A 24,005-nucleotide genomic window follows, 5' to 3' on the forward strand; every position below is an offset into this window, starting at 1 on the left:
AGAGAGAGAGAGAGAGAGAGAGAGAGAGAGAGAGAGAGAGAGAGAGAGAGAGAGCTTTATCAACATTTAACTTTTTAATAGATAACCTGGTAGCAATTGCAGAACAATAATTAAATGCATGGATGAACCCTTCATAACTGAAAATAAAGGACAAAAAAGTCTAAGATGTATTTAAATAAATAAATTTAGAAAGCTACTTTAATCCTAAATTTCTTTAGATAGCTTACAAATTTAAACATTCAGTGCCAAACAAATTACAAAGCCAGGAAACATCCCACAGGGTTATTTAACACCTTCTCTATTAAATAATTGAGCTGTAAAACATTTACGGGTGATGGACCTTAATGTGATCCATTCTTGTTTGGCTGTTACAAATTCAACATTTTTTCTTCAAGGGTGATAAAATATATGCATTTGGGAATAACTTTACATATGAAATTACGATGTTTAGTCTGGTTTCAAACATGTGCATTGGAAAAATAGACTACTGCTAAATAAACATTGTTCCTGCAGCTGAAACTGGAACATGGAATTACTTTCAAACATGAAATAGTTCTAAGTGTCCATTCCTCAGCCAAGGCTGTTGGCACTGATATATATATTTCTAAGAATTCATGGAAGAAATACTGTTATTTGATCTTGCACAACAGAGCAGTAGGTATGAACTATCTATGCAGCTTTATGATCTTTCCCTTATTTCTCAATTTCCATCTCTGCCAGGATGTCATGGAATACTGCCTTCAATAAATTTCAGTTTAAGATTGGAAATAAGAAAACTTTATTTCATTGTTGGTTAAGGGAGCGTGTTAAAAAAAGACTATTGAGAACAAAAGCTACTGCCTCAGGACAACTGCAACAGCAGCTCATTAAACATACTCTAATTATAATCTTAATGAAGTATGGCTTCAGGGGCCTCAGTTTAAAGCAAGTACAAACAGCAGCTTTACACAATTTAGGGCTATTATGCTATACATGGCACGCAAGAAACGGAAGAAAGCAGGAACCTTTTAGTGCAGACTACAAACATGAGATCATTATAAATATATCAAACAAGTCAGGGGACAATATAGAAAAAATACTGGGATGGGTGAACTGTAGGATGTACATGACTTCCCCTACAAAACTGATGTGTAAACATGCTGCAATTCCTAGTATGATTTGCTCTATTATAACCGAGGCATAAAAAGAAACAGATTTTGCTTATTCACAAAAGAAGAGATACCTTGAGTAAGAAAAAGTTGCTGTTATCTTAGAATTACAGCTGGCTGAGGCAATAGCAACTCAAAAACCATTTCTCTCTCATCCCAATGCATAGCACCATTTTGAACTATTATGGCTTGATATTGCACTGCAGCAAAAAATACTGGACTTGTTTATTTTTGTCATTCAAGTTACTCCTGTCCCCTGTAAAATACATGGATGCCCCAAAGCACCACCAGCAATAGATAAAAAAGTAAAACAGGGCCCCATTTTTCTTTCTCTAGCACATACCAGAGTGGGAAAGACTAACACTCTGAGATTCAGAGATAGTGTACAAAATGAAAACACGAGGAAATTAATAATTACTTACAACTTTACAGTAGTACTGTAGATAAATTCAGTAATTGAAAAAGATGGAGTGGGGCAAATGTGTTTTAGCTATGCTGCCCAAATTAAGTTACTTCTATTATTCTATCCAATGCTTTATAGTGTATTATTTGGTCCCTCATACCACACGACGGTCTAACAAAGTCACATGATAAGACAATACCCTCTCTGCTACCTAATGGTATAATTGCATGCAACTCATTCTCTCCACCCCCACAAAAAAAACAAGGGAAAAATTGCAAAGGGATTGCATGCAGATAAAGGTCTGTGCATATAAAAATCAAGCAACAAAGGCATGCAACTGTGGATTAATGCTATCAGCAAGGTCATAGCAAGTTGGAAGCAGATTCCATTAGGGCTGCAGGGCGGTGCCTGGCTTGGAGCCAGTGGCCATCAGATCCCCTTTCTGCAGGGATGACTCTCAATCCCCTATTGGAAAAATCCCAGCTGAGGTGGCATACTGTAGGTGGATAATAAGTGAAAAGGACCAACCTTCTCGCTGATCTGACAGATGAAAGTTTGTTTTGTTTGATGACATTGTGCGATGAAGATGAGAAGGGAATAAAAAAAGACAAGGAAAAACACAGAGAGTAAAAACAGGCCAAGCTGCATGTGTCTTGCACAGCACTGAAACAAAACATGATGATTGAGACCGGCCAGGACTACCAATTCTGCAAATTCGTATACAAATATCCTCCCACCCACATCCACGCACAGGTACACAAATTGGCCATTCTTGTTTCAAAACAGTAGATCCAGCTTCTCTTCATTTTCCAGATCCACATAAACCTCAACATGCAGTAAGCAGCCTCAACCCTGGCCAAGCATAGATAAGAGTGTGCACACATTCAATCCAAAGGTACGTATGCACCAAATTTCATTCAACATAGGATCTCAAGTCAACCATTGCTCTAATATCAGCAGAGGTACTTTAATCCCACCTATCCCACTCACAGTTTAATAAGAGCATACCCTCTCCCCCCCCTCCATCATTGCAGGAAGAGTCTTGGTGAACAGTGGGTATTCTTCTAGCACGAAGAGCCTCTTGCTCTCTTTCCAATCTCAGCTAGAAACAGCAGAGAAACATTAGTGCAATATGAACCAAGAGCTGTATCAAAAATAAAAAATAGTGGGGGGAAAGTGAAAGTAACAGCCACCCAAAATTGGCAGGGAAATCCAGTACATTTCCTGTTTTTGTTCCTGCAGGAGAGACAGTAAGAGGTTAGTTCTGTTTTCCAGAAGGGCATGAAATATCTCATTTCATCGCAGGAATGATCTTACAGAAACTAGATACTTGTTGTGTGCTCTGTCTAAAACCGAACCTTTGCTGAAAGAATGCAGAGGCTGCCCTGGTGATTAGAAACTGCTTGTTGAGTCACATTTTAAAACTGGAGAGAAGAGGGAAAAACGTGCATATCCGCAGGCCATCCATTTAAAAAAAATTATGAGATAAGAAACATTGTAGGTGGCACCATAAATAAATACTTTCCAAAGATAAAATAGAATGGGGCTTCTACTACTTGGTCCATAATTAGGCTGTATCCAGATTCCATGGAACCTTGGTAAAACAATTGATGGAATTTATCTTCAGTATTGACAATGTGAACTGAGAGAGAGGAATTATAGAGAGGGCCTTCTCTTTATAGAGAACAGAGACTTAACAGTCATCCAATGACCCGTCAACAGAAATATAATAGCCATTAATAATAGATATTAAAATGTGTTATGCTTTGGATCTGAGCTCAAAAGGGTATTTCAGAATGTCCAAGGGCATGTAGATTGCACTTGCTTCTATCATCTTAAATAAGTGATTCCAGAAAAATAAATGCTTAAGTGGCAACAGTGTATGATCGGACGCTTTGGATTGGACATGGATTGACTGGTACCTTCTTCAATCAAATGTTTATTTTCCTGGGATTGAGGTGTAATGGTGCAAGCCTAGGAAAAAGCAGAGTTTGTTTAATGAGGTGCTGGCCAGTGAGGCATGTGCACTTATGCCCGTCCTTAAGCACCTTTTGGGTTTCAAATCTGAAGTATGGCATATTAATAAAGAACAATAGAAATATACTATTGTTCAGTTTAGGAATGAACGGAGTTGCCTTACTTGTTTTCTGATGTGAATGTATGTCTGGGCATGTAAGGAGGGGTACATAGGTTAATCATTTTCACAGGACTACATCACTTTAAAATCTCAGTTGTTTCCAAGGCACTATGTGAAGGAACTGAATGATGAGCCTCTAAGTATATAGCCAAAGAAACCATTATTGAAATAAGCTCTGTTCTCATTGAGAGCGAGACAGCAACTGGGAAGAAAGACCAATTTAATCTCAAGTCCCCAACTGAAGCTTAATTCTCACTAAGGTGACAACCCTGCATTTGGACTGTATAATTTCAGAGCACAAGTGATTCCTCATTTACACAAAAATAATCCCTAACCCTAGAAATAAATCTGTCATTGAACTGTCGTTCTCATTGGACTGCAGTTTTCATACAGTTTGGGAGATATTTTATATTAAGATACAGTACATTTAATAACAGGAGGATAACATAAATTGATGTTATTGGGTATTTTACACACAAAAAAATGGAATTATAAAATACCAGCTCACCTTTCTTTCTGTAGTTGAAGATTTTACCACTGGGAGTCATGGCTGGAGGACTATTGAAAAATTAGGGCTGCATATACAAGTTTACATTCTTAACTTTCTATTTTTTTCTATTGTTAAGTAAGCTGACTTCTACTGTATATTAATAATATATTGGCTATATAACATGACATGGATATATATTTAAAACTAGTTTTGTTTAAAACACTAGAGATGCATCTTTGTGATGCTTTTGTGCTCTGCTGCCATGACTGTTATTCAAGAAATAAAATCAACCATTTTATTTGATGCCACCCACAAACAAACTTATTATGAGAACTGGGCTTAAGGGTCTACTTTGTTCACAATTATCCACTTTTTATGAAAAGGACCTCTAGGACTGAGGTGAGAAATATAAAAAGGAAACTGTGGTGCTGAAAACATTACAGTGGGATAATACTGTTCAATATTGAACTGCCTGGCTTCACCCTGGAGGCCAAACTGCTTTGGATTACAATAAAGAAGAGGTACTTATGAAACACACTAATATAAATAGTTACCTTTCTGGGCTGTCAGTCAAGAATAAGCTCCAGGCCTGTAATTTGCTACTGATGGATTATCTCTTAATCTCTTGCTGATACTAATGGACTATAGGGAATAAACATTAGAGCTGATTCCGCTCTGGAAAGACTGAAGAATGGGAGAAGCTATAGCTTTTCATATCTAATATTGAAATTGCCCCTGTTTTATCAGTAAATATTCCAGGACCCACTGAACTGGAATGCTTATTTTCTCTCTTCTCAGCCCATCATTTCATCCCTTATCTCTGGCACTTTCTTCTCTTTTTAGAATCCTGGGATACTAAGAACTGCAGCACATTACACTGGACCATTGGAAGAACAGCATTAAGATGCAATAACCATATAAATAAATAAAAGCAACCATAATCTTTTGTCCTACTAGCAGCTACAAGACACAAAATTGGCTTTTATGGACACTATTTGCTAAAAATAGCCATTAAGTCTGCCTCGCTTGATGAGGGCCAATAGCATCAGAATTATAAAGGAGAAGCAATAACAGGACACTCTTCTCGGTGGAGAAAAAACAACAAAATAGAAGATGAATCCAATCAGAACGATGGATAGTTATTGTAAAATCCAACAACACGAATATTAAACTCATAATTTAGGAACTATGCAAACAAATGCCAACCTTTCCATTTTTTTAATCCTCTTCCTAAAACATGGCTCAGCTGGCCTTAGATGTTTATTACAATTATTTCAAAGGATGTTTCTTTCTTTCACATAACCATCTCCTTGGCTATATTTCTCTGATTTATTTAGAAGAAAGGTAGGCAATCATTTTTCCCTGAAGGATGCATCTGGTGCTGGGTTCAATTTGTGGAGCGGTACTCTTTCCCATATTAAAAGAAAACAACTCAGTAGTAGATTGGCTATTACCAAAATTAGGAAGTGATGGAAATAATAACTCCTGCTCTAAAGGGAATTGCATTGGTGCATTCCAAAGCCAAATCCCCTCTATTTAAAACATTCATATCCTACATTTCTTCTTTTCAATAAATAGTTCTTTTATTACAAAGAGAACTGCAGCTTTTAAAAATTACATTTATAGACTGCTATAGTTCTGAAGGATTGCCAGAGTTTACAAAGACAAAATACACAATCAATCAATAGGCAGTTTAAGAAATGCAGCAATAAAAGATGCAGAAGTCAGTGAGGTTGGGAGCCAACTAGTCCTCCATTGGTAATGGTCATCGCCAAAGTCCCCTGCACCTCTCTAATGTGGGGAACTATTATTAGCTTTGAAGTGCTAATAATGTATGCATATGTATTCAAAGATAAGCCAATAGCATTTATGCCCCAAATAAGGCTAGATTTCCAGCCTGTGCTGAAGTTTGCCGCTGATTATGTGCCTACTGTGTATAAAGTCCTCTTTATTCATTATAAATCTGTAACACTATACAAAATGCATTTTATGCTATTCAACTGTGCAATTTAGTAATGTTTGTTTATAAGTTATATAAAAATGTTCCATTCAACATTATTTTATTTTTATTTCTGTCATTTTATCTTTAATTCTTTAACTATACAATAATACATTTGGCATTAAAGAGAAAACAGAAGCTATAATTATTATGTGAAATTGATATTTTATTTCAATACAATTATTTTTCCAAATTTAATTTTGAAGATGAATAACTATTCTTCTAAGATCTCACTGCTAGTGCCCCAAAATGTTAAATCTCATTGAAATTTGAACTTACATTGTTTTTACTTGGTAGAATAGTTTCTAAGACATTGTGTGTGGAGGTAGAATGTTGTTATTCTATTTACTTAGAGGTTCAGGTCATCATTAAAACTTTACTACTTAGCAATAACAGCTCAACAGATAGAGTATAATATAAATTGTTTCCTTTTGGGAGACTGACCAATAAATCTATTCCTCCATGTTTAATTACTCTTTGACTTGTCATAAATTATTATAGTCTCTTTTTCCCCTTTTCTTTATTTTGTGCAATTGTCAACTCTCATTTATCTTACAGGTTCTTCCTCAAGGTTATCTTAACTTTCTGATTGCCTTCATTATAAATCAATTTATCTTGAAGTTGCCTTCTATAGAGTAACAAGCTACTTTTAAATCATATGTGCTATTTCAGGGAGTTGGCCAATAATATGAAATGGAAAGGAAGTGATTTAATTTCATATCATCTCATATTATCAATAATGGACATCTAATGTAGCTTTAAGGTAAGGCCAGTTTCTAATTTTAAATATATGTTGGCTATGTGCTTTAAAATGTTTGTACAGATAGTCCTTGATTTATGACAAATTTCTTAATGACTGTTCAAAGTTATGACGGATCTCCCCAATTATTTTTGACCCATTTTTGGAGTTAGGGTTGAGTCATACCACTAGGTACTATACATATATGGAAGAAAGGAACAAAACGAAAACATGGAAGAAATCGGTATCAAAGGTCTTTGCAAGAAAAAAAAAGTGGGGGCAATATGCTGATTCTGTAAACTGCTTGGGGGGGGGGGAGAAGCACTATAAAGTGTTATGTAAGTCTAAGTATTATTGCTATCTTCAAATGTGTTTTTATCAAAGTTCTCTTTGAGGAAGAAATTTGATGCTGACCATGTAGGAGATAGGCCTACATGTGTATTTCAATACCCAAGGAACCAGTCCTCCTCCCATCCCATGGGTACAAGATTATAGCTTCTTGCAGAGGGTGCCTGTTGAATCTGGTCCTGATGGGTTTGTTCATTTGTGAAATGGTTGTTTTCTTTCTCCAATGTGCAGATCTGTACATGTCTCACTGCACTGTACTGCATATAGTGCTCATTTTGTGTTGGGTGTTTTATCTTTTTGGATGAACAAGCTTCTGCCTTAGTGCATTTTGGAGTTTAAAACATGTATATTGTGAGGGTAAAGGTTCATTCTCTGAGCTTGTGAGTTGGTTTCCAAAAGTTTCGTTACCAGACTAGGTAACATCTTCAGCGGCGTTTAGGGATGTCAGTGTCAGTGTTCTTCTGTTTATGAGGGCTTCAGGTGTGGGTGTATCGAATGAGGGTCTTGTGAACACTCGACATACCCAAACCTGAAGTCCTTATAAGCAGAAGAACACTGACACTGACATTCCCTAAACTCCGCTGAAGTTGTTACCTAGCCTGGTAATGAAAAGTTCGGAAACCAACCCAACAAGCTCGGACAATGAACCTTCATCCTCATCCTACATCCGAGCTACAAATATTTGCCACTATTACAAAGATTATATTGTGTTGGCTGAAAATTCTCCTGAGCGTTTCAGATATTCCTGCAACATATGGAATGACAACATTGTTTTGTTTGTTGTTCTTTACAGGTAACTCTGAGGGCACAGATAAAACCTCTGAGTGGCCTCAACGACTCTCATAAAGAGTGCTAATGACCAGATGACTGCAAGGAATATAATTCCTTCCATCCTTCACCATTCAGTCAGAACTGAAGAAGCTTCTTAGATAAAGAAGTGAAAAGTCTTCAAGGAAATACAAAGTCCACTTGCCTTTTGAAAAAAGCACCTTTGGGACTACCACTGGTTATTGGGTTTTTTGGGGAGAGAGGGGCTGTGCCTTTGAGTCAGTGTTGACTACTAGCAACTACCTACAAATCCCTGCAGTTTCCTTGTCAAGATGTTCAGAAGTGGTTTATCACTGCCTCTTTCCTAGGGATGAGAAAGTGGTTGACTCAAGATCACCCAGTTGGTTTTGTGCCTAATGTGGGACAAGAACTAGGTTTCTAGTCTGGTGCCTTAAAATACTATATCAAACTGGCTCTTTATCACTGATATGCTACAGCACTATTCCTACTGCACATTATTAAATACCAGGCAATCTAATCATCAGAAATTAAATTTACCATATTGTAAATTTATTTTTCAAAAAAATATAAAATCCCTCTCTGGATTGCAGTGTCAAAGGAGGGTTGAAAATGGTGGGCAATTTAGCAAAAGTAGTTTTTAAAGGAGACAGGCATTTTTTATATTACATTCCAATACTAAAAAAACTTTCCAAGGTAACATTAAAGAATTATGTGCTATAAAAACAAATAATATCAGAATTAAGGTACAATACTAGACCTTTCAGCTTCAAATTAAAAACATCATAAGCTAGTCAGAATAACAGTGATTTTGCTGCCCACCAAAATTTCATCTAGACACCCTTGGAGAAGAATTCCTTAAATCAGCTTCTTCTGCAAAAAAAAGTTTAATCTTGCATTCTGATCAGCCTTTTTTTATTGATAAGAAAAACAGCAGGACCTCTGAAGACGATTACACTCTACAAACAATTTCATGTAAGAGAAAGCAGTGGTACAAATTAGCGTTTAGATATCTTTACTTGTTGGGATATCAGATCTAGATTTTCGTGACAAAAGAGGCACAAAACCAAGTATGTGTATATGTATAGGAATTGTAGGGGGAAATAAGCATTTCTTCCCTTCCCCTCCCCTCCTCTTCATTAATGCCAAACAGAAATCCACCACCATGGCAGCAGTATAATGTGCTCCCAAGCAATTAAATTATAATGTAATTATATGGCTTCACTAACGTGTACAATGATCGTACACAGCCCTTATTTTGCTTACTCAGATGTAAGAAGCCAAGGAAAACAACTTCCTAGTTGTATATAAAACAGGTATAAAGATGGTCTGGGAATTAGAGAATTGCAAAAAAAAAATAAATGGTCAACTGTTTAGGATATCTATTTGGTTTTGCAAAACAAAAGCATCTGCATAAATATTGTCTGGCTAACAGTACCTGTGGCAAACCTCCACAGGAAACAATTTTTTATAGTAACCTGTCTTTTATGTACTATGGGCTTTATCTCAATTCTGCAGCTTCGAATCCAACCTTGTGCAGTAAAATGGAGTTTTATTCCAAAATTTATGCTTTAAAAGGACAATGGTTATTAGAAAATGAGCCATACATGCAGGGCTGAAAATTCTTCTTACCAGAAGCTGGGCTCATGTCAGCTTATCTGCAGATGCAGTCAACCAGTCAGCTAGCTGAACAAACCTGCTTTTCACATCAAGACTTGAGGTCACAATTTACTGCACTACTTAAAATCCAAAGGGACTTCTCTATCTAAATAAAGACTCAGCAAACAAGGAATCAGCTAGGTCTGTGAAGTTCCTTTGGCTTGGCAAGCTGGGCATTCAGGTGAAACATTAGCTTTCCCAAGTCTGTTTGCAAGGCTAGACAAAGGGAAGAGCACTTAAAAGAGAACGTGGCTGAAAACGTGCAATTGCTTACCCAACAGTGTAAAAGTGGCATACCTGCAAATAAACATTTCTGCCCCTCCTGCTCTCTAGAGTATTTGCTTTACTAGATTTGGTCTGATTATTTTTTTTTTATAATAATACAAAATGTAGGTGGTCAAGCATAATCACATTATGGGTGTGAAATGGTTATTTATACACAATTCCAAGCATATTTTAAACTTCAGCCTTTTGTAAGTTTGTCAAAATTGTTGTATAAAATGCTGTAGAAAATAACAACTGAGAAAGTTAAAAGCAATCTTCCAGCATGTCATTTTGGTCACTCCTTAGAATAACTATTCCTGGGCATGGTTAAAGCAGCTTTCTGTCATCAATGGTCTGTCTGTATCTGTATGTTCAGAAGTGGCTGGGAGTGAGAATGAGAATGAGAATGAGAAGGGCAGGAGAGAGGGAGGGAGGGAAGAAGAAAGGAAATGAAAGGAAATGTTCCATTTAAATGAGCAATTGTTAGAATCTAGACTCTGGGTAGAAAAAAATATGGTTTAACTGCCCATCAAAGGGTACTACATTGTGGGCTTCCTCTTTGTTCCCCACTTTTAGGCAAGAGTCAGACTTTTAATCATGAAGGATCTCTAACATCACTTTTTCTTAGCTGATGCAAAATCTTATCTCCTTGTAAAACACCCCAGAAAAAAAGCATGTTCTTAATGAAGTATTATATTCTTTGACCTCCAAACAGATATCAAGGCTCCTCCTATTTTGAGTTCAGGAATGAAACAGAGATTTGAAAATAGTCTGGCTTTATGAAACAAACTGCAGCTGGATCACAGCAGGAATAGCAGCTATTCTAATAGGTCCAGCAATTATCCCTGTTGTAGAGGAGGTGTTGATCAATAAAATACATGAAACCTACATCTATTCCTGGCCCAATGTAGTGAAGTGCTCACCTGCCAGAGAACAGATAAAACCTAGGAAAAGAAACCCACTAATTTTACAGAGCTCTAAAGTCTTTTTCTTTCTTTCTTTCTTTCTTTCTTTCTTTCTTTTTCTTTCTTTCTCCCCCCCCCCCCCATGAATGAATGACGAAAGACAGATTCTGACACTGACTATTTTAATCTGACCATCACTCATATTACCCCAAAGAAAAAGAAGGATCTTCCAGGGCTTGGATTTTAGTTTCATCACTCACAAAGCATCACTGAAATATTCTCTTGCTGCAATGTTGAATGGGTAATTTGAGAGGCAATGGAAGAGAAGGGGGAAAGGGACGGAAGCTTGCCTTCTCAAACTTTACCTCGCACATAAAGGTTTGCTGGAGCAGAGTAACGGGTTCCTGCACTGTTTGTAGCGACACATTCATATTTGCCTTGATCCGATTCCTCACTGTTTTCAATTTGGAGAGCCCCTATGTAGAAACAAAACACAAACAACACTGGTTATAACAAGATGTATGTTACTGTTCTGTACCCTTATTCCAACATGAACACAAGAGGACAGATGATGCCTGTTGCTTCAGGGTATCCATGCCTGTTATTATAAAGCATCCATTGTGCTTAGTCTTCATAGCTTCATAGTCAAACAAATTATGGATACCTTTACAGTTGCTTCTTATGTACTGAATAAATTTCTCCCATATAGAGAAACTATCAAAAGAATCCAGACTTAAAATAACTATGTTGAATATTTTTCCCATAGCTAAATATTATACAATATTTTAAATTGTTGTAAGTAGTTCTGTGTGTTATATGAACACAAAAACAAAATACAACCCCAATAAACACACAGTAAACTAATAAATAAATACAAAGGAATCTAATTTTAGTTCATTACCTTCAACTATCTTAACCTACAAAATATGCTTCATTCCACAACAAAGTATCATTAATTTACCCTTAAGCCTAGCAATAGAAAGAACCACAACTTTTTCACCTTGAAAACCCCTTATTTCTCTTGTGTTTTATATATGATTATACTGTTCTGTCTACTAACAACATCAACGAGTAACAACATCAGTAGGTAGTACAACCAGAGTCTTTTTAACACTTTGAGAAGCCCTGATACAGAAAGTTCATCTGAAGATTTTCCAGGCATTCCACACATTTTGTACTCACTGTATCCTGTGCCACTGGTTTTTTTTTGTTCACTGTACTTAATAGTAACATAGCTCTTGATATTTCATTGGTTCTGCTTCTTTGAATTTTGAGCTACTTCAAATGTTAAAATACATTTTGGATGAGACCCCTTCCATGCTACCACTCCCTTTCTTTAAAAAGGGCCCAAATAGCAATCTTATCAATCCAAGCAACCAGGCTGAATACAATACTAAGCTCTGCCTAATTCACATTAGTTCACATTACAAATAAATAAGTCGAAACAGTATTGCTCTTCCTTCTTATCTTGCCACTATGAATGAACTGAGTCCTATTTTGTTGTCTTCCAGATTATGGGAGATGGAGGCTTAGATAAGGCAAAAATAAATAAGCAATGAACATTTTAAGCAGCCCTGATACTGCTATTCCAAGAATGGGACCTGGTACTGTTTGAGGAATAAATACTTCATTTGTGATTCCAGAAATTGAGATTCCATAGATGGTAGAAGGCAGCTTTCACTCACAAAAATTATGTACACTCTTCAACCAAGAGAAACAGCATTAACCTGTCTGCTTGTCAAGAGTCTGAATCCATTTCTGTTTACCAAAGAAAACAGCACCATGAACAGAAATTGCTGTTTCTGGACTCCCACTTCAAGGCATGGAGGTTAAATTTAGTTTTCATATTATTGGAACAGAAGGAAAAATAATGTGAATCAACTACTGTCACCTAAATCACTTACAACAATAAAGTGAGACCTGCAGTCTAAGTCTGTATCTCAGGAGAACTAATGAAGTTCATTATGTTCTGCTGTTTCATAAAAATGATATAGAGAGCCCTCTCTATTGTTGTATCAGATTTGGAAAATAAAAATAAATTGATTGGAGAAGTCTGGCTCCTGCTACCTTCTAGGTGGCATTTCATCCTTTGTATTTTTAAGCAGCTTGAAAGTTTATACCTTGCTGTTTAGGTATTCAGACAAAATGTGGCCAAAACAATTTTGTGACTTATTAAAAGATCTGGCCCAGACAACTGTTTCTGCATGTTATAACAGTGGACAGTGAAGATATACTGTTACTTTCTTGAGACTTGTGTTTAGCTTTCACTTTCTCTAAATTTGGAAAATCTGTAAATGTATGGCCCCTCTATGAAACGTTTATAATTATTAATTTTAATATTAATTATATTTTATACTTTTTATATTTTAATTATTGTTAGACATTCTGAGTATAAAACAAATATATTCTTTGAACAGTGGCCGATAACAATTGGAGGGAAAAGGATTCCTGATTGTTTGTTCCCTGATTGCGGATAGATCCACATATCCAAGCTGTGGGTAGGTGAGTGCGTGCATGGGTGATTACAATAGTCCTCTCTCTAGCATACGTACATGTGCTTTTACCCTACAGCAGTGTTTCTCAACCTTGGCAACTTTACGATGTGTGGACTTCAACTCCCAGAATTCTCCAGCTAGCGTTGGTAGCTGGAGAATTTTGGGAGTTGAAGTCCACACATCGTAAAGTTGCCAAGGTTGAGAAACACTGCCCTACAGTGTAAATGACTGATGAAAATCATTTGGGTAGCAATGAGGAAGGCTTTATAAAAGATTGTTAGAGGGGAAAAAATCTATGTATTTTCCCTTACTCTCTATTTTTCTAGGTAGGGTTAGCCTATAAATTAGAAATACCCTGGCTTTTACTGAATCTGCTTCCAGTTTAGTACAATATTTGGAAAATAAGAAGTCTGAATAGCACAACTTCATTTTACATAGAGTGCAGGATTACAAGAAGCATGTACTAATTCTGGGCAAATTCTTTTATTTCTGAGTGAATCAAAATAGCAATTCTGTACAGAGTTATAGGAGGATAAAATTAGCTACACACAAATGAAAGCCATGTCTGTATTGCTCTGTAAATATGCATTTATAATAATCGCATGGACCTCATAGAATGGCAGCCAAATATCTCCAGGCCCAATTTATTGGCAATTAGGCAAGAAAGGGAATCAACCTAGTAATTTTCCTATTGAAGCTCATTACTATCCTGCTAAATTGTTTCCTCCCTGAGGGTGATGATTGGTATGTCAGATCTGGAGGGAAACTGAGTTTCTGTGATTCATGCAAGGGCTGCAGTCACTGCAAGATCTTTGAACTGAGCAGTTCACAAGGCAAATACGGGAATACAGTTCAGACACCAATTTGTCTTCTTTAGGTATATCATACATCTAGACTTCAAACACCCTTTCTTTTTTATCCCACTTTAGAAAAAAAGGGAAGAAGAGAGATTTGCAAGCTTTGCGGGAAGCAAAATCGCAAAACTGCCGAAGGGTGGCAGTCTCTTAGCAGGGTTAAGCAGCATTAAATTTGTATAACATTGGAAGAATTAGATGAAAAATTAATCAGCTTTTCTCTGTCAGTTTTTAGGTATTTGTATTTTAAATTCATGTTCCTTTTGCTTTGAACATATACAATTCATATTAGGGTAGAGAAAAGTGTTAAGTACCTATTTTAACTGTTTCCATATATCTATTATGTCACAGCATCATAGAAACTTTATCACTGAGTCACTGTAGAACTACAGTGGCATTTGGCTGTATCACCAATTTTGGAAGATAACACTGCTATCCAAGATTGAATGAGTGAATGCCCTGGTGACTACAGAAAAGCTTTTGGTGAGGAGGATGGGCTGCCTGCACCAAGTCTAACATGACAGCACTAACTGCTCCAAGAGAACAGAAGATCAGAATATCTAATTTTCCATTATGTTTATTTCATTCCACTTCATGGCAATAGAGAAAGCGGCTTTTGATAAAAGAGAAACAAATCACTTCTTCTATCTAAAGATTCATTTGTTGCAATCTATTGATCATCCCTGAACGCCCATGTCCATTCATCTATCCTCTTCTCTAACCTGCCAGTCAGCAACTAGAGCCATATATCTCTGAACAATCTATCAAAACTCACCCTGACCTTTCAGCCTGGGTCTCACCTGAAAGGCAAAGGGGGAACGTTAAAAGTGACAACATGCCTCACAAATACAGAGCTCTTAGAAAAATGAAAGCATCTCTGCACAGGAAAAGTAAGACTCATGGCTGCAAGGCCAACAGAAAGGTTAGTTTTCAAAACAGAACACCCTGCTTCTCCGGCTACTTTATCGGATTTCCTTTACACCTTCACTCAAGAGAGATTGCCTGGCTTTCCCATCCAATGTACCTAGCAACTATGCATAATTGAAAATAAACATCCAACTAATTGCAGGCACAATAATCCATTAGTCTAATCTCATTTCGATCAAATTAATACATCATGGAAATGCAGCAACTTACCTTTAGGAAGACCTCAAAACATATCATTATGTGAACATAATCTCCCTCCATAAAAATGCTTTCCTCTATCCCTGCTAGAGATTCAGTAGCCTGTATGTTTAACAAAAGGTGTCAGTCTGACAGAAATCCCGTATGAGATGCCAGGAGGTGGCTCTTGGCACTTAGAAAAATGTCGTCTTTGACATTCAAACAGGACACATGCGTTTTAAATAATGTCAGGCAAACTCTTAAAATACCTCATTAGAACTCAGATAGAGAGATTTATGTTTTATGAGATGGATGATTCTCATTATAGCAGTAAGTCAATTCTCTCAAAAAGGATATACCGAACATATGGTGGTTCTGGTGCCAAGTTGTTAATGTTCTCACTTGTTGGTAAGAAGCACATGACGGTTAAATATAGGAAAAGCCTCAGTCTGGTATGAGTAAAGATGGGGCTAGAAACAGGCATAGCTTGGCTACTTAACATGTGGTTTATTGTTTTGATTTAAGATTTATTATAGTTTTAGATAAATAGCTTAAGAACTTATAACATTACAACTGTTAGTCTTGAATTATTCCAAAGACTACATGACAATTAGGCCTACACCACATGACTCAGATTTTCCACTAAATTCAATTCAAACATTTTTTTGGAATAACAATTCACATTTGTTCCCAAAATATTAACACAACTGAAAACATTAACACCCAAAAACTGAACCAGAACCAAAGATTGCTTTATTAATTTGCAGCAATGATTTAATGAAGAAAGGGAGGGAAGAAAAAAAGAGTAGCATTGGACAATTGAGAGAGTACAATTTAGTAATGGTAATAAATTTCAGAGAATTCAGGGATCAATCAACAGCATCAGTTACTAAAATCACAAGAGATCAGGAACACTGTACATAGTACTGATTACAATCTTAGGATTATTTTCAAAAACCACTTTGAGTGTTCAAATTACAAAGATTACATTAGCAGGCTTGGGACTATATAGCTGCTACTTTGGAGGTATGCTGAACAACAGTAAGATTTAAGATGACCAGATATATGTCGGATTCCTTTACTCTCAACAAATCTTTGAGCCATAGCCACAATGCTGTATTAAGTTTCAGAGGGAATGGGGCTAGCTGATTGTATCTCTTCCCTCTGCCTTTATATTGAAAGGTCTGGCAAGCTGGACAGACGCACTTATAACCCTCAAAGAAAGTCCATGCTTACTTCAAGAATTATTTTATTTTTAGTTGTTCACTTTCTGTCAGCAGTAGTACAGAAGAAAGAACATCACTGTTCTCTTGTGAAAATACTGACCCTTCAGACACATACCACAGTGGATATTTCAACCCTCCCTGGACTACTCCAGACAGTTACTCCAGACAGTAACTGAATTGGAAAGATCACAGAACCTTCTGTGGCATGAGCCAGAGTTGCACTTTCCAATTCACAAATGTTCCATTGACCTATGTATGCCTGCAATGGATGATTCTACAAGGTGCCAGACACTAAAAATAAACAAAAACAAACACGTGTGGGAGGGAATGGCAGATGAGCTTGTGTACTGACAGAGTTTGGCATGAAAGAATAAGTGGAGATGGCATACTGCTGAAACGTGTCATGGCAAAAAGAAATGTAGTGATACGAACATTTGAGGCACAGTTTAGCATTCTTACCTCTAATTGGTGTACCACCTGGTGAGGTAATTTGAATGCAAATAAGATTAAAGAGAAGCGTTAGTACAATGAGAAAAGGGAGAAAATTGAAACTAAAAAGTTTTTCAAAATTAGAATCTATATTAGAGAAACAGGAATAATACATAAAAAAAGAATGTGCAGTAACATTGCCCTAGATTGGTTAGTAAAGCTCCACCAAGAACACAAAGTCTAATCTCAATTTACATATCCCTGGTCCTGTCCCCCCAAAAAGGATGTTGATTACTAGGCAAACCACTATCATTCATTGTCACAACTGAAATGGAGCAGCAACTGGAAAATGGGTACCATGCCCTTTTATTCTGCCAGAAGATGGGGCTGTGGGAGCATCAGTATCAATGAAATACAATAAGCATGTGTGCATGCACCCACGTGTTTGTGAGTAAAGAGAAAATATGCATATATGGTAGTAGTTGGCAGACTAATTCTTGGTTTAAGATTACCTGGACCACTGGGGACAAAAATCTGATTACATAACTGAAACTGGAAAACTAATCAATGAATGTAGGTTAATTCCTGAAGCAGGTTCCTCCTGAGCATAAACTTGTTGTTTTGCACCATTCAGTTTTAAAATATAAATGCAACGGACATTCTTTTAGCTTTCACTTGGACTACTGGCTGAGGCATGCTCTTGCATAGTAGTACAGCAGGCCAAGGACAGAATTTACAAGGGAGTTGAAAATAGTTTCACATGCTATGAACATCTTAAATAGAGGGTTTTTTAAAGAAGAGTTTGCTCAGTTTTGGCCCTTATCAACAGCATTGCCTAGAAGTGCAGAAAGAGAACTGCATATGTAAACTGACAGCAGCTCCCCTTTGATCCCTGATTTTGTCCCCTTGGTCTTATTTTGTGCAAATGAAATCTGTTAGTAAGGACAGGGAAATTCATGCAGATCTAATTTCTAGGCAGTTTATGGTATGTGTTGGTTTAATGCAGATTTTGCGCATCTGAACACCAAGCACTTACCAAAGAAAACTGAGGAGTTTAAACAAACAGAAAGAGAGGGTTAAACAGGACATAGAGCCTCAAATAATGTTCCGTGTATTGATCAATAAATACCAGTAACCATAGAAGTGCTGTGTATCTGAGATTAACTGCTCCCCACATTCCATTATCCACAGCACTGATCACCCAATGGGTGACAAAGACACTCAAAGAATTTCTGTAAATATAAAGAAGGCAGATCTTAAGAACATTTAACTTGCTTTTAAAAGAATGGATAAATTATTTACACTTATTATTTCTTTCCCTTGCTCTTTTCTAGAGCCTTTTCCTCTAGGCAATATAGCTGCCGCTTTTAATCAGTGGAAACAGTTCCAGCTGCTTTGTCTGGCATTCTCTGCAGCCAAGATGATGTTATTCCATCTCCACTTTACAGCAAGATTGTTTTTGCCAATGCTTTTGTTCACAGATAGGTGAAAAAAAGGAAAGCCCATATCTCCCGCTGTAAAGGTAGATAATCTCTTACATAATAAATCTGCCTGTTTATCTGTTTCTCTACCATCCCATTCACCTCGAAGGAGCAATTCACATCACAGAAGCCTGCATGGCTTCCAAGTCCTATCAACAGGAAAAAGAGGATTATTGCTTCATTCATGCACAACAGAAAAACTGCTGAGTACTCACTTTTCTTCCCAGTCTGCCAATTATTACTGTAATTAAACACTCTAAACTCTATTTTCTTCATACCTGCAGTTAACTGACACTGAGACATTCCACAACAGAGTCCAGTAATCAGCCTCCCAGTCAGTGAAATGGCACCTGTTTTAAGTTGCTTTCACTTGGATGTGATGCTGATCTTGGAATGCACTCACACAGCCACTGAAAAGTCTGGAATTCATTGTCTACACAAACTGAAGAATCCCATATACCCTCAAAATGGACTCCTTAAAGCGCAATTGGTTCATCTTTCTTGAGGTCTGAAGAATTTTAGATTTTTCTTGCCAGATCCCACATTACAACTATTAAGCAATTTAAAAAGATGTTCTTATTTGCAAGAAGTCTCCAGATTTCTGTTGATGGTCAGGATTATCACATAGATACAGTATCTGAACCACAAGCCACCAAAGCAAAAATCAGGGCATTTTCTTAGAAACCACAGAGCCATAGAGTTGAAAGGTACTTTAGAAGTTGTCAAGTCTAACCCAGCAGTCCCCAGCTTTTGTGGCTTGGTGGCCCAGGGCGGGGGGAAAGGGAATGGTTCCATGTGAGTGGCAGGTGTGTACGTGTGAATGGTGCCTACCCACCACTCACACAAATAGAGCTTTGCGTGTAAGCGCCTGCGCTCACACAAATGGAGCTTCGCACATGAGCATGAGTGACTGCCACTTGCCCACCACTTGTGTGGCCTGGTTCTGAATGGGCCGTGGCCAATAGTGGGCCACGGCACAGGAATTGGGGACTCCTGGTCTAGCCTTTTGCTCAGTGCAGGTTTTACTAAAAACTCTCTTTGACAAATGGTCTCTGTTTCAAGAGAAGGAGAACTCACAACTTTGGTAGCATCCTAGTTGATAGCTTGTATACAGTCAGAGAATTCTTCCTGACCTCTAGTCTGGATGTACTTATAATTTATCAATTAGCTTTGATCCTTCCCTCTGGAGCAATGAAGAATAACTTCATTCCTTCTGTGAGACAATCCTTCAGATATCTGAAGTCTGCTATCATCTTCAATCATCTTTTCTGTAGGCTAGTCATATCCAGGTTCTTTAGGTATTACTTATAGGTCTTGCTTTCTGGACCCTTCATTGTCTTGATAGCCTTTCTTGGAACTTACTCCAATTTGTCACTGTTCAGTTTGAACTGTGGTGTGGGTCATGGTAGGGAACACTGAACTAAATGGATCAATTATTTGACACAATACACATACTTTCTTGGATCACATTAAAATAACATTCCACTTCTAGCCTGATTTTCATAAGTGTTTAGTATTTATTGTACTGCCCTAATACATTAGCAATATTTATTTGTTTATTTAATCAATGTATTAGTCACCTCCAAAGCAATTCCAGGAATTATATTTCACATTTACAGTGGATCTAAAGCTAAACATCTTGTACAATATAGAGTACAATGGTGTTGCCCACAGTAATAATCATACCAGTTCTGACTTACTTCTATGGGGAAAACAAGAAAGCAAACCTTATTCAATTTGTTGCTTAGCAAAATGAATGAAAGTCACAGATACACATTATGTACTCCCTGCTCTATTAAAAATATTATCCAGAACAAGTCATAATCCAGGATTTCCTTTCTATGCTGTTACAGAATAAAGCCATTTAAATATATAGCCTTCAAATTTTGTATAGTCTATGTGTTAACTGAGCAATATTCTATTCCAAAGAATCTACCAAGCCAGTATCAAGTTATTTCTAATGGGATACTATCCAAAGAAAGATTTTGAGGCAATATAGTATATAAGCTCACTTTTTAGTCTACACTTTTTAAACTATTTCTGGGATGGGATTTTTTTTGCCCTGTATTAATATGACCAATTTTTCCTCAAACAGCATTTAATCTACTATTCTCAGATAAAAGCTCATTTGCACTTTTCTTCTCTGAGATGTATACAAAGTTTGTTCCAGAACAGGGAATGTCAATCTCTCACAAAGCTTCAATATGACTTGCTGGCCATAGCCTTGTCTGTAAAATTAAGTGAAACCAAAATAAAATCCTAAAGTAAAATAACTGTTTTGTCCATTAAAAACATAGTATAGTGAGTACCACCAGACTGTGTTATTATTTGATGCGCTGTTATTTATATTTTTTGCTTACTAACATTTGCTGTTACAGTTCTAGTTACTTTCAGACTGGTGGTGTGTGACTCTTAAGAAAAACCATCTGGGTGACCTTGGGCTGATCACTCTTTCTCAGCAGCACCCACCTCATGGGATTGTGGTTGTGGGAAAAAGAGGAGGAAAATGGAGTATTATGTATGATGGGATAAAAATCTAAAAATAAATAAATAAATATAAAATAAGCAAAATATGCCATTTTTATTTATTAACCATTTCCCCCTACTAGAGACTACTGCCTGATCCCTACAATATATTAGTCCTGTTTATTTAGTTTTAGCTTAGTACAAGGGCCCAGCTAAAGCACTATGGTTTATAAAACATATTTATGGCTTAGTATATTAATACAAACATACTGCTTATTCCTATCTATTGCTGATGTATAGGTGTTGTTCATATCTTCCAAATTCTATATTTATAAATTAATAAATTCTAATTTAGCTATCAGGTCATGAAGTATACAGTTTTGATTTGCAGCATTACCCCATGTCTTGTTTCCGGATTAGCACTTATTCTTATGTTGACATGATGTTGGAGAGCAACATCCCAGTAGGGAAGAGGGCTCAAGCAGGGAATTAGGCACTTGCTATGCAAACACAAGAGGGTAAGTTATAACTATGCCCCCCCAATGCCTTTGAACCATACCTAGTCTTTTCCAGGTGAAAGTTGCCAAGCTGGGGAGATTCCTGTACTATAGGCAACGAACAATAAAGTAATTAGTTTGAACTCTACATTTATGGGTCTGATTGTTCACACCTGATACATTCATTTTTTAGCCAAGTTCAATGTGTTTCCTGTATCATGGTGGTTCATTAATATTATTACTGTCATATGGTATTGCCAAAAATTTTCCTTGGTATTAAAATGTTTAATATGATTTTATTGTGCTTTAAAACATTATTTTATGAACAATAGCTTCAACACTGAATGATAGAGGCATGTGATAAAAACACAGTTATAATCACTGAAGTTTTATACTACCAATCAACTTAGAGCAGAGGGATACTATTGCTAGTCTTTTCTAAACCCCTCTTCCAATTTTATTTTATTTTCCTTGCAGATCAAGAAATAAAATGGGAAACTATGCATATACAGCAATCCTTCCACAATTGTCCTACGTTTTGAAACCAACATCCCAAATAACTATTTAACCACATATCTATAATCAAATGTAAACTGAATGTACAAGTTATAGCAATCTGCCATTCCTACCTTGTTTGAATGTTAAAATATATAGTCACTGTATTTTGGGAAGTAGGCTTCTTTTTAAGTATTGTCCTGTTTGGATCTCTGTAATCCATACAAAACTGTAGGGGAGTTTTGGTCCAAACCAGTAGTAGTTTTAGAGAAATGTAAACTGAAAGCTTATCAAGATGATGCTTAAAATATAAATGTATTTCTAAGTACTGTGATACCATGTTCCCAGTTAAATCACAGTTATGGAATACAGATTGATTTACGACCAGTCACTTAGCAAATATTCAAAGTTACAATGAATCCCCCAAAGCTATTTATGACCTATTTTTGAAATTAGAACAGCTGCACCCTCTCCTGATTACATGATCACATTTATGGCTGTTTTCAGCTTCCAATGGTCACATGACCACATTGAGACTTTTTTTGCCGGTTTCTGGCAAAAAACACCCATCAGGGGAAAATTGGTTTAACGCACATGGTGTTTGTTAAACAACTACCGCATTTGCTTAATTTGAATAACACAAAAAGGTAAAAAAAATCAGATCTGATCATGTGGTGCCTCGACTTACAATTGCAATGACTTACAATTGTAATTCTAGGCTCAATTATGGTTGTAAGTGGAGGACTATCTCTATGTTATCTTTGTGTATGATTATGGGAAGACGAACAGCTCTGTCCAAGTGGAACAAAACTGCTATTAACTAAAATTGTATTTATTACCTCATTTTAGACTAAATAATTCAATTGACAGCAGAATGATAGTCTATATAACATGCAGGATCCCAAACAGCTCTGCCCACTTTACCCCATAGACCAGTCATTTAACCATTAATTTGATGGTGAGAAAATTATTATTAAGAGTACTGGGCAGCAGCATTGAATTATTATATGGCTCATTGCATAGTCAGCCAGAGGTTCAGAATGGATTTGACATTTTTATCCACCTATCAGGTTTTTCCGAAGGACTTGAGATAGGCAGATGTTTATATTTGATGGTGTTAGAAGTATTGTCGCAGGATGTCAGCTATTCTGAGTAAACCTGCCTTTTGTAACTGACTGATGGTGAATTTGTCAGTGCTGATGGTATTCAAATGGTGCTCTAGTTGTTTTGGGATTGCACCCAAGGCACTTATTACTGTTGGTATTATACCTTTGGTTTCTTTTGCCAATTGTTCTATTTCTATTTGCAGATCTTTATATTTTGTTATCTTCTCCAGTTCTTTTTCTTCTATTCTGCTGTTATGATTTTTTGCACAATCAACCAGATTTTTCAGACTGGATTTGGCATTTTTATCAACCATTTTTATCAAGTCTTTCCCAAGGACCTGGGACAAGCAGAGGTTGATATTTGATGGTTGTTGCAGGATGTAAGCTCTTCTGTGCAAAGCTGTCTTTTGCAGTTGGTTGATGGTGAATTTGTCAATGCTAATGGTGTTCAAGTGGTGCTCCACTTGTTTTGGGATATTATTATGGCCCATTCCATAGCCAGTTACATGTTCAGACTGGATTTGGCTTTTTTGTCCACCTATCGAATTATTATTTTGTTTATCTGTATCCCACCTTTACTATTTTGCTGGAGGTAGAAACTGAATTCATATGAAGCAAAATCATTTGTTGACATAGATTCAGATGACACTCAAATCTACATGTCAATCAAGACTGAACAGATGATGCTCTCCAGCTATTGTCCAAGTTCCTGGAGGATGTTAGATTCTGGATGAGGAGAAACAAGATAGTGTGACTTTGGAAATGATACGATTCCAGCAAGATACCATCTTTAGTTCTGGATAGGATTGTTACGATCCTGCTGTTTATGATGATCTACTGTGCACTGAGATGTTCTGATGGTTTTTTTACATAGTTAACCTGATTTACAAATCTCAGGTACCTATACTGCTCAGAATTATTAATAACTCTAGTGGCCTATTGGCCTAGTAAATAAATAAACTTTGTCAATAGTC

The 24,005-nt window shown here is 36.7% G+C and overlaps 1 protein-coding gene across 1 annotated transcript in view; it reads right to left on the minus strand.

Moving 5' to 3' along the window:
- Nucleotides 1-24,005, minus strand: part of PTPRF (protein tyrosine phosphatase receptor type F) — a 342,535-nt gene that overhangs the window by 97,158 nt on the left and 221,372 nt on the right. Inside the window, exon 5 of the mRNA XM_029283209.1 lies at nucleotides 11,244-11,354. Coding sequence (XP_029139042.1) covers nucleotides 11,244-11,354 — 111 coding nt within the window. The remainder of the gene's footprint in view (nucleotides 1-11,243; nucleotides 11,355-24,005) is intronic.

Source organism: Protobothrops mucrosquamatus, unplaced genomic scaffold (assembly GCF_001527695.2).
Source record: "Protobothrops mucrosquamatus isolate PMUCROS unplaced genomic scaffold, P.Mucros_1.0 scaffold39, whole genome shotgun sequence".
Lineage (NCBI taxonomy): Eukaryota > Metazoa > Chordata > Lepidosauria > Squamata > Viperidae > Protobothrops > Protobothrops mucrosquamatus.